The sequence below is a fragment of the Petaurus breviceps genome, unplaced genomic scaffold (assembly GCF_028583685.1).
Source record: "Petaurus breviceps papuanus isolate PSGF00001 unplaced genomic scaffold, PetGlider_PUasm1.0 90895, whole genome shotgun sequence".
Taxonomy (NCBI): Eukaryota; Metazoa; Chordata; class Mammalia; order Diprotodontia; family Petauridae; genus Petaurus; species Petaurus breviceps.
In genome coordinates this window covers 34,494,995-34,510,486 of record NW_027187372.1, presented here as the reverse complement: position 1 = coordinate 34,510,486, position 15,492 = coordinate 34,494,995, and the positions used below count along the sequence as shown (strand labels likewise).

The 15,492-nt window shown below is 45.4% G+C and overlaps 1 protein-coding gene across 2 annotated transcripts in view; it reads left to right on the top strand.

Moving 5' to 3' along the window:
- The window catches only part of PLXNA2 (plexin A2), a 319,997-nt gene that overhangs the window by 253,296 nt on the left and 51,209 nt on the right, over positions 1–15,492 (top strand). For both annotated transcript variants that reach the window (XM_069074756.1, XM_069074757.1), the window contains exon 13: positions 11,443–11,594. In XM_069074756.1, the coding sequence (XP_068930857.1) occupies positions 11,443–11,594 (152 nt within the window). The remainder of the gene's footprint in view (positions 1–11,442; positions 11,595–15,492) is intronic.

Below are 15,492 nucleotides of genomic sequence, written 5' to 3'. Positions count from 1 at the left end.
CTCAGCCAGCCCTCCTTCTGCCCTGCACTCACTAGACAGCCAGAGCCAAAAATCCACCGAAGTGAGAGTGACCCTGGAAGCACCTCGCATCAATCCAGTGACAGAGGGCAGGGCAGAACTCAGGTGTTCCAGCTCCCAGCCTCAGACTGATCTGAGATTGTGACAGTTTAATCACCTCATCCCCAACAGCAACAGACATTTATTGACACTGTAAAAGGTGTAAGACAGGGGCTGGAGCCTGTCCTCAAAGACTTAACAATCCAACTGGGGAACAGGGACTTGCTGCTCTATTTTGATAGATCTGTGAGCTCATTAAGGCAGCTACCCCCTCCACTGAGGGAGATGGCAATTCAGACATGCCCTTTCATTTTATGTGGCAGAGATTAAATTTGAACTCAGGACCTCTTGACTCCAAACCCAGAGTTTTTGTGCTGCTAATTCAGAATGAATTAAAAGGCAGAATTAGGGTCATGAATCTTTATTGCTTGATGAACCCAAACAAATGGGTAAAATAGCCAGTGCTGGGTCTGAATGAGGCTATGAAGCACTTCTCAGAATTGAACAATTAGAGGGGACCTCAGCAGCCATCTGGTCCAGTTGTTGTTCAGTCATTTTCAGTTGTGTCTGACTCCTTGCAATGCCATTTGAGGTTTTCTTGGCAAAGATACTGGAGTGGTTTGCCATTTCCTTCTCTGGTTCATTTTACAGATGAGGCGGCAAACAGGGTTAAGTGACTTGTTCAGGGTCACACAGCTATTAAGTGTCTGAGACAAGATTTGAACACAGGAAGATGAGTCCTTCTGACTCTAGGCCCAGTACTCTATCCACTGTGCCACCTAGCTGCCCCAGTCTGGTCCAGCTCATACTAAAAGGAATCCCCACTATAAGCTATTCTACATGTGATCATATAGCTTCTGTTTGAAGACCTCCTAGGAGGGGGAAAAACGCCACTTCCCAAGGCAGCCCACTCTACTTTGGGGCATTTCTGATTGTATGACCTTTTTTTCCTGACATCAAGCTTAAATTTTGTTCCTTTGCAACTTTTATCCATTCATCCTGGTCCTGCCTACTGGACCCAAACAGAACAGGTCTAATTGCTAGATACCTAGTTTCTATAATCCATCAGCAAGGTACTAGAGAGAGATACTTTTGAGTTCCTTCTCCTAATGAGTAATGGGGTCATGAGAGTAAAGGTCCACCATCACCCCTATGGGTTCCTCCAGAACCCAAAGCCTTTCTGTATGTTTGCTCCTTTCTCTCCGTCTCTGTTGTGGCATTGACTGTGGGCCCCATGCCCTAGCTCTGCCTAGGCCTTGCCCTGGAAACAGCCAAGTTGGGCCAGGAGTACTTCCTATCCTGCTAAGCCCCTGGGCTTTCCAGTGCTTCCCGATTCTGGTGCATCCCAATGGATCTCCCTAGCTGTAATTAATCGGTTGCATCTGCTCTCTTACCCTGAGGCGGCTTTGTGGCACAGTTCCCTCCCAACCGTTCAATTAGCTGCTGTAAGAATCAAGAATGGGGGCGAGTATAGCTCCACATCGGCTGTTTTCCAGGTCAGGTCACCCACGGAGGAAAACAAACTTGACAGGGTCTGGCAGTGGAAGGCACTTGGCTTGAATGCCCAAGGCTCCAGGCTTGGCAAGAGATGAATTTCTGCTGGCTGGTTGGGTTTTAGGAGGTGGGTAATAGGGCAGGCCAAACCATAGGGCCCAATCTCACACATACCATGACACTACTGTGGGCTGAACAGATCCTGGCAAACAAGCAGTCCTTAGCTCATTCTCCTGGCTTCCTCCTAGGTGGTTTGACCTAAGCATGCTGAGGCTGCACTTCCCCCTACCCACTCCCTAAAGAGTCATAACTTGGAATGAACAAATGAATTAAAAGATAGCATGGACACATGACTTTGGGATGTATTAATAGGCCTGGTCACATTGAACAAGGGGATAGCTTAGAATCATGATAGTAATAACAACTGATATTTATAGAGTGTTTTAACCTTGTATGTGGTAATACAAATTTCTTAATTCACATCATACAGACAAGGAAACTGAGGCACAGAGAGCTAATGGTCACACAGCTAATAAAGGTATAAACTATGATTCAAATCCAGGTCTTCTGATTCCAAATCCATCTATATATAGTCTTCCTACTATATAATAATGCCTTCTTTGTGACACTGGGAAGAACCATAAAGGTAGTCCAGTCCAACCCACTCATTTTACAAATGAGGGAACTGAGGCCTGAGACCTACAGATGTTATTAAATCATAGAATTTAGAGATGGAAAGGATCTTAGAAATATTCTAGAGACAGATGAAAAACATAAGGTATAGGGAAGGGAAATTACTTGCCCAAGGTCACTCGGTACTTTGTGGAACAAACAGGACTTTGTGATATAAATTCAGGAGTTCTATGAAGGATCTACTTAAATGACAAAAACAACCCCCACCAAACCCCTCTCCTATCAGAATACTGATTTCTGCAATTATTCTAATAGGAAACAAAGTATTTCATTTCAAAATAGCATAACTGAAAAAATAAAATAATTTTTAAAATATAACATAACTGGCTTACTCCCCTGAGAGAGGTAACAGGATGACTTGATGGATATTCAGATAGTCCATAGCTCTGTGAATATCATTGTTGAATTCTCTTCAGCAATGCAGATGTAGGAACTCATCCAGCCCTGCCTATCCTATATCCTCTTGTTCATGCCATTCTACAGAGCTACCACAGGGGCTCCCTTTCAAGGGCCAGAGGTCCTCCTCATTTTGTGCACACCAAAGGAGTACATGGGGTGTTCACTGGACTCATGATAAAGTCAAAATGACTGATTTCAGATCCTCTCCCGAAAACCAATTCTGATAAAGGAGAGACTAGGAGGATATCAGAATGCTAAACATGGAAGAGGGTAGGGAAAAGGGAGAAAAGGAACAAGTCCAGAAAGAAAGCAAATGGGGAGCTACAAAAGATGAGCTTGTCCTGCTTCAAGATTTGAACACATTCCCTATAGTCTACAATAGTCAGATTTTTATTAAAGTATCATATACAATTGATGGTCACTACGTTTTGCTTGGCCTCAAAGGAGAGAACTGAGACCTATCGATGGAAGTTACATCAAGGAGGAGGATGATTCCACAAAAGGAGAGACTTCCTAACACTTAGACTCCCCCAAAGGAAAATGGATTGGCTCCAGAGGTGATAAGTTGCCCATCAGGGGAAGCCTTCAAGCTAAGGCTGGATGACCATTTGATTCAAATACCAATTGGTCTCTATGACCTCTGGAGTCCCTTCCCAAGATCAAGTGGATGCGTAGAGTCTATTGATTGGGGAATGGATAAACAAAGTGTAGTACAGTGCTGAAAGAAAGAACAAATATGATGAATACAGAGAAGCATGAAAGGCTTAGAAAAGTCTTAGGTGGCACAATGAACAGAGAGCTGGACCTTGAGTCAGAAAGACCCGAGATCAAACCTAGCCTTAGACACTTAATAGTTGTGTGACCCTGGACAGTTCACTTAACTTCTATCTCAGTTTCTTCTGTAAAATGGGAATAATTATAGCACTACTTCCCATGGTTGCTGGGAAGACTAATGAGATATTATTTTGGTTTTTGTTGGGGTTTTTTTTTGCTTTTTTTCGAAGGCAATTGGGGTTAAGTGACTTGCCCAAAGTCACACGGCTAGTAAGTGTATCAAGTGTCTGAGGCCAGATTTGAACTCCAGTCCTCCTGACTCCAGGGGCAGTGTGCTATTCACTGCACCACCTAGCCGCCCCATGAGATATTATTTGTAAAGTGCTTTGCAAAACTTAAAGCGTTATGTAAATGCTAGTTATTATTATTACTATTATCTATATGAACTGATGCATGTAAGCAGAGTCAGAAAAATTATAGGCACAAAGAGTCCAAAAACATAAATGCAAAGAATAACAACTATAGAACAGTCAAAATTCAATGTTGTGAAATTGTAATGACCAGATTTTACCCCAAAGAAGGTATATGAGCAACATGTACCTCTGCCCCTCTCCTTTGCAAGGCATGAGGGTGGTCCATGGATGTGCAACATTGCATATGATATCAAATGCAAAGATTAAACAAGGTCTATTCCCTTGTGCAACTCACAGTATTCTAAGAGTGTGATCCCGTACCCACTAAGTCTTCTCGTCTTCCTTCTGTCTGAATCTCTCCTCTGCTCCATCACCTTCTACCTTATATTATGTTTCTCTATGTACATGTCTTATCTGCTATCCGCACACCCAGCAGAAAAATTCAAGGTACTGTGCCTAGCACAGTGACTCACACATAGTAGGCACCTAGTAAATGTTTATTATAGTATACTGACTCCTGGAGTATATCCTTGGCTTGCATTTCCATATTGCTGATATATCCAAGAAGGGATGTAAACCCATGGTAATCCTAGTCACTCACACTGCTATCTCTGGTAGGCGAGTGAGAAAGCATCCAAGGGAAATAAGGGGGAATAAAGGGATGGTGAGCAGAAGAGATATTCTCCACCTTATCTAAGAGGAAAAATGAGGCATAGCCAGAAAAGGGACCTCCAACTTGCATGTCTGGGCTGCCATCCGCCAAATGGCACTTGTGTGATTCAGTCCTGGATTGTCACAGGGCTCCTTGGACTGAGGAATGGGAGTTATTCACATGCCAGGAGCCCCTGTTAAACTGGCAAGAAGGAGTATAAAACAGGGATAACCCCTCCCCACTCCTAGGCAAGTGGGCCAATTTCTCAATCAAAAAATATTCATTAAGTGTGAGACACTGTGCTAGGCAGTGGGACCACAAAGACAAGATTGAATAGACCTTGCCCTCAGAGAGCTTGCATTCCAAGTGGGAGGACAATGCATACATGTCATAGAAGTAGACTCAGAATATATACAAAATGAACACTGGCCAGTTTGGGGACGTGGAATGCTAGCCCAGTGTCCCGGGCTATCAAGAACTGAAGCTCTAATAAGAACTGCCAGGAAAGCCCCATCCTCTGACTTGGTGTGGGAATTAGAGGAGCAGATTACTAAGCCAGAAACTCAATGCAGAGGTCAAGGGGATATCCAGGTCCTTTCCATTCAGCAAACATTTACCAGGCATCTGCTGCCTGCAAGGTCCTGGGCGAATCCCTGAGGGTACAAAGATGAAAAATGATATGGTGGCTGCACTCAGGGAGCTTGCAATCCACTCAAGGGTGTGACAGGCACATAAATAACTAGAATGCAGGTCAGAACGTGGCAGGTGAATAAAGAAGGTGCAACATGCTAGAGAGATCCAAGGAGGAACAGAAAGATCATTGCTGCCTCGGGGCATGGGGGAGCCTTCATCTGGCAAGAGGCACCTGTCCTGGCCCTCCAAGGATTAGCAGGATTTCAACATACAAGAAGAGATAGGAAGGGCATTGCAGGCATGGGAATTCACTTAGGGCTAACCTACAGAGGCTGTGAAGGGAAGGAGTGTAAAGTCCAGGTAGAAACAAAGGTGATATTCAGAGCTTCCAATTGTTGTTCAGTCTTATCTGACTCTTCGTGATCCCATGTGGGGTTTTCTTGGCAAAGATACTGGAGTGCTTTGCCATTTTCTTCTCTAGTTCATTTTACAGTTGAGAACTGAGGCCAACAGGGTCAAAAGATTTGCCCAGGGTCACATGGCTAATAAGTGTCTGAGGTCAGAATTGAACTCAGGAAGACGAGTCTTCCTGACTCCAGGCCTGGCACCCTATACACTTCACAACCACAGTTGCCCTGTCTCAGGCACCCACTAGGGCTTTAAATCAAGGCTAAGTTTGTACTTTAATCTGCAATTCCCACAGGTAGCTATTAAAGATTATTGATCAGAGTGACCTGATCAGAGCTACGCATTAACAAAATTATTCAGACATTAATAGGCATTGGGTGGGATTGACATCTCCAGTCCCCAAATCCCATTCCCGCTAAGCCTTGGCACTGAGGATTTTTTGGAACTGGAGAAGATGGTGTGTGGTTTGAATCGCTACTTGTCCTGGATGTTGTAAGAAGGATGGGGGCCCAGGGAGTTTCCCTCACAGAGCGTCCACTCTGGCCCACTCCCCTGCTCTTTGGGATGTCTAGGAACTCTACTATTAATTATTTTCCCAGTAGTCACTTTCTTCCTTTTCCAACTCCAGTCATATAAGCAACATAGAATTTTATATCTGGCAAGGGACCTTATAAGTCAGCTGGTCCAAGTTGCTCATTTTATCTTTGAGGAAACTGAGTCCCAAAGAGACTTGCTCATAGTCACACAGATAATAATGACAGTCTTGGGATTTGAACTTGGTCTTCTCATTCCAAAGCCAGTGTTCTTTCCATTGTACCATGTGGTCTCCACACCAGTGTCCTCTGATTGTACCCACATAGGGAGAGGGAGTTGCCTACGTTGGTGAAATGAAGCCAGTTCCCACTGCCTCAGGAGGGCCCATTGTTAAATTTCCAGTATGAACTACAATACAAATCAGGGCTTAATTAATTGTTTTGTGAATTGTCTAGACTTCAAGTGATGGAGACAATATTAATCATGCAAATTAAACTTAAAAATTTGTTGTGCGTGCCTTTTTTTTTTCTGGAGAGCCAGTTTTTAAATATTTACTAGCACACCCCTGGGTGGACCTATCTGACCTTGCCCTGTGGTGTGGGTGAATTTTTGTTCCCTCTAATTGATGGGTTCCTTTAAAGTGATGTTGAAAAAGGACTTTCATAAATCAAATCATATTTTAACTTCTCTAGGACAGTTGGTGATTTAAAGGAACCCTGTGGTGAATCGTCTCAAAAATCAAACAATTATCTCCTAATTTCCATTTTAAAAAAAGCAAGATGTTCACATTTCTGGCTGATTTAAAGTGAGATACACCTATAAAATGTCTCAGTCCATACCTGAGTGGTTTTCCATCTGTGTCTCCTGGTAAGAAATGTGTTCCACATACCCTGGCATGGTCCACAGCATCCTAGTCTTTTATCCACTACAAATTCTATGGAAATGGGGGACCACCTGGTTTGGTGACTGCCTAGGAGAAAATGGCTGTGATGGGCTCATTAGCCCAAGAGCTGACATCCAGGTTAGAAGGGACTCGGCAAGGCTTGTGTGTTCCCTGCATCTGACTCTCTCCTAGTCTGATGCCCCCTTGCCAGTCACTGAATAAACTAAGGTTCTCATTCTCTAAGCACTAGAAGAAACAGGATTATGCTGCTATTCTGTCCTACAATAACAAACCACTATAGCAAATGAGGGACATGAAGTATCCCACAGAAAATAACAAACCGTGCAGCTTACTATAGTGGAAAAGGCACTGGATTTGGCATCAGGAGACCTGGTTCTTGCTGTCTATGTCACCTTCATCGAGGCTTTTCATTTCTCTGGGCCTCAGTCTCCTCATCTATAGAATAAAGGGAGAAAGGAAAAATGATCTCTGAGGTACCTTACAGCTCTAAAATTCTGTGATCTTGAGAATTGTCTATGCACTACCCGATCAAACATTGTGCATGGGTTACCCTGTAATAACAAGTGTGTATCTGTGAGCAATGACCACTGCCCCCAAATCCAAAGCACAAGCTGTGAAAACTTTTCATCCAGGGATACTCCACCCCCTGCAGTTACCTGCCAGTGCCCCAGAATGACCCCTCAATAAAATCTCAGCTCCCTGCCTTACCTGTAAGAGGAAAATATTTTTAGGTTCCCAGAAATATTTCATTTTTTAGCTTCTCTGAAAGGTTGTAATTAACCACAGCAAGGCAAAGACTATTTTTTCCCCCAATGGAGAGAATATGTGACAGAGGCTGAAGGGAGAGGGGGAGGGGAGAATATCACAGCTGTAGGTGGGGAGGGGGCTGAGGGCTGGGGGCCAAGGGGACCCAAGGGCTGGAGAAAGCTATTTCCTGAGCTCCTCAGTAGAGAGCCAGTGGCAAATGGCAACTGTGATACTAATGATGTTCTCCTGCAGTGGTAACCCTCCAGAGCCCCCCTCCCAGTGACCCACTAATGAGACTCCAGCTCCCAGAGCCCATGGGGCCTGAGGCACCTGGAGCTAGGGGTGGGAGGAGAGGGGAGAGGGAAGAGGGGGTAACTCAGTTGTCACTGGGTATTTTTAGAACCCCTAAAGGCAGACAGGTGGCCAGTGGCTGTGGCTTATCTCTGGCAGCTCCTCCCCCTCCACAGCACCCCCCTTTCATCACCCCAAGTGGAGGAGGCCCAGAGACTCTTCAACAAGCTCTCCTCCACATCTTCATGATGTGTACATTTTTCTTTTTATCCATAAAGTGAAATGGTTTATTCCCAGGGAAGAGGCCAAACCACTGACCTGTAGAAAAAGGGCCCTAGGAAGTCAGGAAGTGACCCATCTGGGATGGAGGAAAGTAAAGACCTGAAGTCTTTGTTTGAACTTGAACTCGGACCTCTGTTGCCCACTTGTTAACCTAGGTCCCCCTGACAGTTAGGAAAATACTTGGTGACACATATTCCCAGACACAGAAGGGAGAAGAGGTATTGGCTAGCCCAGTCACACAGTGAAAATGAGGGCTAGATGTGAGATCAGGAAGACCAGAGTTCAAATCCTGTCTCAGGCACCCACTAGCTGCATGACTGTGGGCAAGTCACTTAAATTCTGTCTGTTTCAGTTTCCTCCTTAGTAAAATGGGGCTGATAATAGCACCTACCTCACAGGATAAAATGAGATGGTATTTGTAAAGCGTTTAGCAAACCTTAAAATGCTATAGGGATGCTATTTATTATTGTTGTTAAGAGTAATAGATAAACCGGCCCTGTAGGCTCTGTCACCATCATTCCTCTGCCCATAATCTCCCAGCAGGTGCAGTGGCTTCTGGGAGAGGGGACTGGCCTGTATCCTAGGGAGGAAACAAAGACTTTTGTACACCGTTGTTAACTATATCACGCAGCTCAAAGGCTCCTAGTGGTACCCACAATATTACGACACTTAAAAATTCATAGATCTGAGGAAGGGCTTCTAGCCAATGTGCAACTGGAACATGTTCAAGGAAAGTAACTCATCATCCAGGAGACCTGAGATCTATTCTCAGCTTAGTTTTTTGCTGTCTGGGAGTCCTTAGATGAGTCATTTTCTCTAATCAATCAATCAACAAACATTTAAGTATTTATTATGTGTCAAGGATAGTGCTAAGCTCTCAGGGCAACTTGATGTTGCAGTGGATAGAGCCCAAGGCCTGGAGTCAAAAAGGCTCATCTTCTTGAATTCAAATCCAGTCTCAGACACTTATTTGCTGTGTGACCCTGGGCAAGTCACTTCTCCCTTTTTGCCTCAGATTCCTGATCTATAAAATGAGCTGAAGAAGAAAATGGCAAGCCAAGAAAACCCCAAAAGGGGTCCCAAAGAGTCAGAAACAACTGAAAAATAACTAAACAACACCAACAAAGACCTGAGTATAAAAAGGGAAAGCAAAAATAGTCCCTGCCTTCAAGAAACTTACATTTTGTCATGTGGGGGAAGGGAAAGAAGGAGGAATGAGCCGGAAAGGGAAGGATGAGATAATCTCCAAGATCCCTTACAGCTTTTAAGATCTTTGACTCTAGAAGAAAGTCTGCTTGGAAAAATCTTCTTTCCTTCATAAAGTTATTTACTGAATACCTGCTATGTATGTATGGGCCACTGAACTCAGCGTCGTGAGGAATACAAAGCTTTCTAAGTTGGGGTTCCTGCTCTTAGGAAAGAGCTATGGGGGAGGGATAGGAGATGCACCTGGGTCATGCCAGGTGGTATGTGATAATGAGTGACAGGCCAAGGGCTGTGGGGGTGGGAGGAAGCCAGCCTCTCGGGGTGTCCTGCGAGCTATGTTAGCCTGGGCCAATCACCAGAGCTCTCTGATTCACCGTGCTCATCACTGATAAAATGACAAGGGTGAACTCCGTTGCCTTTCAGGTCCCACCCTGAGGGAAATCTATGACCCAATAAGTACAGAGACTGGTGTGATAAGGGAGGCAACATAGCAGACTGCCCATGTGTATGAGAGGCATCATCAGCCCACTTCTTCCATTGTGCCCAGAATGTGGCACAAGAAGTGGAGGCTGAGGTCCCTGTTCACAGTCATTGTCATGGTCTTTCTAAGCTGAAAGGGAACTTAGAGTCCATTTAACTCATTCATTTTACAGATGAGGAAACTGAGACCCAAAAAAGTTACCTAAGGACACATATCTAGTAAACAGCAGGTTCAGGATTTGAACCCAGGTCTTCTGATTCTAAATCCAGCTTGCTTCCTACCGTGCTAAAATACCTCTATCCAATGCTTATTTTACATCCCTTGCAACATCTCACTCTATTGAGGATGGAGTAGCCTTGAACACCTACAGCAGTGAACGGGGGAATGATTTAAGGGAGATAGAATTCTGCTGGGGAGTGTGGAGTTTGGAATTTGGAGTAAGAGTTTCTGGTTTCCAAGTCTACCACATCTACCACCTTCCCTCAGATCACCCAATGGGGCCACCCCGTATATGAAAGGTATCCATTGGGCCTAAAATGTACATTAATAGGAGGATTTGACTTTCCTTCAGGGAGTAGCCCACACCCCCGGGAGAATCTGACAGTACAACCCTTGCCCTTACTTGTCGCCCAGGTCTGTTATAAGGGGAAAAATGAGATACTTAATGACCTCAATTATGAGAGGCATTGGGGTGCAATGGAAGGAATGATGAATTGAGAATCAAGGGACATGAGTTCAAATCTCAGGACTGACATTTGTTAGCTACATGACCTTGAGTGAGTTATGTGACTACTCTTGGGCCTCAGTTTCCTCTTCTGTAAAATAAGGGAGTTGGATTAGATGACCTCTAAGGCCCCCTCCAATTTTAGGCTCATGAACCTAGAGGTGTAGAGAAATCATCTGAAAGCCGTTTATCTTTCTTTGCAATGAATTACATTTACAGATTTATATCCATTTAAAAATTTTTGTTGGTATCTTTTGTTTTTATCTCACTATCATTTCCAGATACGGCACAAAACCATCCCTGTTATTAAACCCTTCCTGGTAACAAAGAAAAGTAAAGTAGAATTTTAAAGTGATATATCAACTATTATGATGATTGTTATTTTTTCAATAAATATTTACTGAGTATCTGTCCTAAAAAAAAAAGTAAAACAATCAAATGATACAGTAAACACATGTGACAATATCTACAACATTCTGGACCTATAGTCCCCCACCTCTCTGAAGAAAGGTTCCCTGACCAAGATTTTTTTCATTCTGTTTTGTTTCATACACGTGTAATGAGTCTCGGTTCCCTACTTACAGGACAGCCAATGACAAAACCATTGACTTTCCCCAAAGTGGATCATACACATGAAGTTAGAGCCAAGTGTCCACGAAAGTCTTCCAAGTTCTTAGGACAGTATTCCTGACAGTGATGTTGCTGCTGGTCACCATGGTTTACTAACCCCTATTGCTCACTCCTCCACAGATTCTGACCATGTCCGGCCCCCCTGAAGGAGGGACTCGAGTTACCATCCACGGTGTGAACCTGGGTCTAGACTTCTCCGAGATCGCCCAGCATGTGCAGGTGGCCGGAGTGCCGTGCACTCCCCTCCCTGGGGAGTACATCATCGCTGAGCAGTGAGTTTGCGTTGTTCTAACCTTAGCTTCTCTTACTTGGAGAGGGGACCCCTTTCAAGAATAGCAATTGAGTGTGCTTTCTCTTCCCCCTCAGGGGCCTTCCCTGAGACCAGACTCACCTTCTTATCATCAGCCTAAGGAAAGGAACACAGTCCTACTGGACCCTACTCCCATCTCTCAGATGGTCCTCACCTTTGTGTCCATCTGCATAAATTTCCAAAGTTGGGAGGGGCCTCCAAGGTTTTCTAGTTTAACCCATTCCTTGAAGTTGTTCTCTCTACTGGGACTCCCCACCCACCTCCCAACCCACCTCCTGACCCCACTGTACTTATAAAATGGCTTTGAGTGAGATTAGAAAGCCAGTTCCAGTGCATGAAGGGCTGAGATTTATTCCCTGTCCAACTCTCCCAGCTCCCAGCTTCTCCAAACACCAGGATCCCTGGCTCTGCTGTGACATCTCATTCAGAACCCCCCCTACAGCACAGCCAAGACACTTTTCCCACAGACGTCAGCTCCTCAACCTCCTTCCCATCCAGCCCCCACCTTCAGCTTCCTCCCTCCCAGCCCCCATTGGAATGCATCCCACATGGTGGGCTGTAGGCGACAATTTGTTTGGCGCATGGGGCTATGACAGCAGCTTAATCCGAGCAGGGCCTCCGCTGGAGCAAATTCATTTATTTCACTAAGGGAAATGTCAACTGGAAATTAGAAAATAGGCATGGAGCGGTGGACAGGCGGACGGGGCTCCGGGAGTGACATATGTTCCAATTTGGGGTGTTCATTTGGTTGCGGCCAAGGTGGCGGGCAGCAGGCTGGGGACTGCAGGAGGAGGAGGGGAGCTTCCCACCGTGGGTTTTTTGCGGGGTGGGCAATGAAGACATGCTGAATGATTCCTTTGATAAAGTCACCCCAGTCGTACTGAGAACATCACTCCAGAAGGGAAATATGGTGGTCTTGAGGAAAAGCTTCTCCAAAGGAGCCAGGCAATGGGTTATAGTCAGGTCATTCCTTTGTCCACTTCCTCCTGTCTTCTACCCCTTCTCCCCACCTTACAGTTGGCCTAAATTGATGAGGCATAGCCCCTGGCCACCAGGTTCCAAGATTTCCTAATCTGGCTTCCTGGAATCAAGGAGCTGCCTGAGCCTAGCATAATGTTCAAGGTCACAACTAACCATTGCTTCTTGAGGAAGAGGGAGGTGAGAGACTCATTTTGGAGAGAGAACTCTCCAAGATATTTGTGGGGAAAGTGTGACTCCAGCTGGGGAGAGAAAAGTGGTCATCCTGGGGTGAGGACTTCAAGGGACCTATGGGTTAATTCGCCCTGTCCTCAAACTCTTCTCAACAAATGTGACAGAGCAGGGAGAGAGAGATAAATCAAGGAAGAAAGATGGAGAGGAAAAATGTTAAAGGAAAGAGAAACTAGAAAATAGGTGGGAGCATTTGAGAGCTGCATTTATTCCAGTGTGGATGACTGGAGAGAGAGTGACAGGGTCAGGAGCCACCGCCAGTCTACAGGGAAGCTCAGGGTGAGAAGGGCCCTTTCTAGAAATGGTGCCTCACTAAGAAGTGTGATTCAAGGGAAAGAGCTAACTTTGATGGGAGTCAGAGGCCCTAGGTTCAAGTACTACCTCTGATGCTTCCTACCTATATGACCTTGGACAAATCACTCCATCTCCCCTGGGTCCCACTTTTCTCCTCTGTAAAATGAGGGATTGGTCCAAATGGACTCTGAGCCCTTTCCAGCTCTAAATGTCTAATGCTGTGGTCTAGGCAGGATTCTCAGACACGCTGACCTGAAAGTTCCCTTTGGTTCTAAGCACTTACCTCCAGGCTCTCCAGTCCGTTTGCCAAAAAAGAAAGGAACAGGTGTGGAGAAGCTTCCAAAGTCCCCCCCAACAAGAGAGCGTGGCAACATGATGCTTTTAGCTGAGAGATCTTGACTCATAATTTCCACCTTAACATAGACATCACCAATGCAGCTCCAGTTTCCCAGCAAGAGAGGAGGGGGCTTCCTTCAGTGCCGACAGAGCCGAACATGAGGAGATAAAAGTGAAGTGTGGAAGTGCAGGGTCAGAGTGGGGGTCTCTCCCAGCAGCACCTCACTGGCAATTACCCTTGAAAACCACCACAGTCTCCTTCCTTGTCGAAGGGGCAGGCAAGAGGGATGGAGCGAGCCTTGGGGCCTGGCTGCATGCAAACATCGCTCTCCAGTGGTGCTGGGCTCATTAGAGCTCTCGAGGTTTCAAAGTTTGTTAACATCATTAAAGCCTTCATCCCGGGCAGTGAGCAGCAGGCGTGATTGTTACAGATGTCTCCGTGAGATGAATTTGGCTAGAAGGGCCCGGCACCGGGGCCCAGGAAGTGGTAGGATTGGCGGGCCGGGTAATGACTCACCATATGCTCATGCCGAGCCATCTATCACTCAGCAATTAGGTTAATGTTGGTTAAAGGGCCCCGCTTAGGCCTATAATCTGTACCCCACAGATGTGGAGGGGGGGACCTGGTAACCAGGAACTTTGGGGAGATGGGCCTCAGTGTTTGGTTTTGCTACCTCCCTTACTGGAGAAGAAGGGGAAAGGTCAGAACCACTTCAGGGTGTCAGATCTGGGTTCACTGCCCTTCTGGCCTCACCCACTCACCTCCTGTGACCTTCAACCCTTCATGCTAGCAAAGTACTATCTACAACCATATCCCCGCACATGGGGAAAGTAAGAAGGCCCAGCTTAGGCAGACACCTACACAATGAGTCAGTGAGATAATGAAATCTCTACTGGATGGTACCTGGAATTCCCACCATGAGAAATCAATTCTTTGATGGATTGTCTCTTGAACAACCCTGTTAAAACGTAAAAGTTGCCTGGAAAGAAAGATACCATAAAATAATAGAGCTGGGACAGCCTTGGAGGTGATTGAGAGTGGAAAGGGATCTTAGAGCCCGTCTAGGACAACCTCCTCATTTTATAGACGAAGAAACAGTCTTGGAGAAGGTGAGTGACCAGCCCATGGTCTCTCCCCTATGAAGTAGCAGAACCAATATTCAAACCCAGAGCTAATGACTTGATATGTTTCTTTTTCCATCTAGTGTAGAGCAGGGATAGGAACTGGACCTATGATTTCATTTTATAGGGAACAGATGAGGAAATGCTACCTACTACCAATGCAGGTTAACACCTCTGCAATTTATGGTTTTAGAAAGTTGCCTAGAGTGCTAAAAGGTTATATGACTTGCCCAAGGTCACACACACAGCACATATCAGAGCAGCTCTTCCTGATTTAGAAGCCAGCTCTCTATCCACTCACCAGGCCATGTTATCTCTCTGATTTAACCAGCTCTAACACCCTCAAGAAAAGCATTGTAATAGCCATCATTAGCTATTAATGCATTGGGGATCTGGGAAGTTTTAGGGGACAGTGACAACTGGGAGACTTAGGATGCTGAAAGGAAGGGGAGGAACAAAGAGGAAGACAAAATTTCCTAGGTGTGCTGAGCTTTGGCCCTGTAGGGAACTAGTAAGGACAATTAATAGGGACCTATTACGAGTCAGGGGACAATAGCAGAATGAAATACTGTACAATGAGGAAATGACACTCAGGCATGGGGGTCTTAGAATCACAAAATTATAGGATTTAGAAGGGGTCTTTGAGGCCACCTAGTCCAATCCAGACATCAGTAAGAAGATTCTTTATGGCAGATCCTATAGGTAGTCACTGAGCTTTCATTGAAGACGGGTGGTGAGGGGGAAGCTGCCCGGTCCTAGACCACCCACCCCACCTTTGGAAGGCTCTCACTCAAGTTTTCCTTTACACTGAGCCAATATCTGCCTCTCTGATCCTAGAACTGCCTTCTGAGGACAAGCAGAAGGAGGGGAAAAAAATCTAATCACTCTTCCACATGACA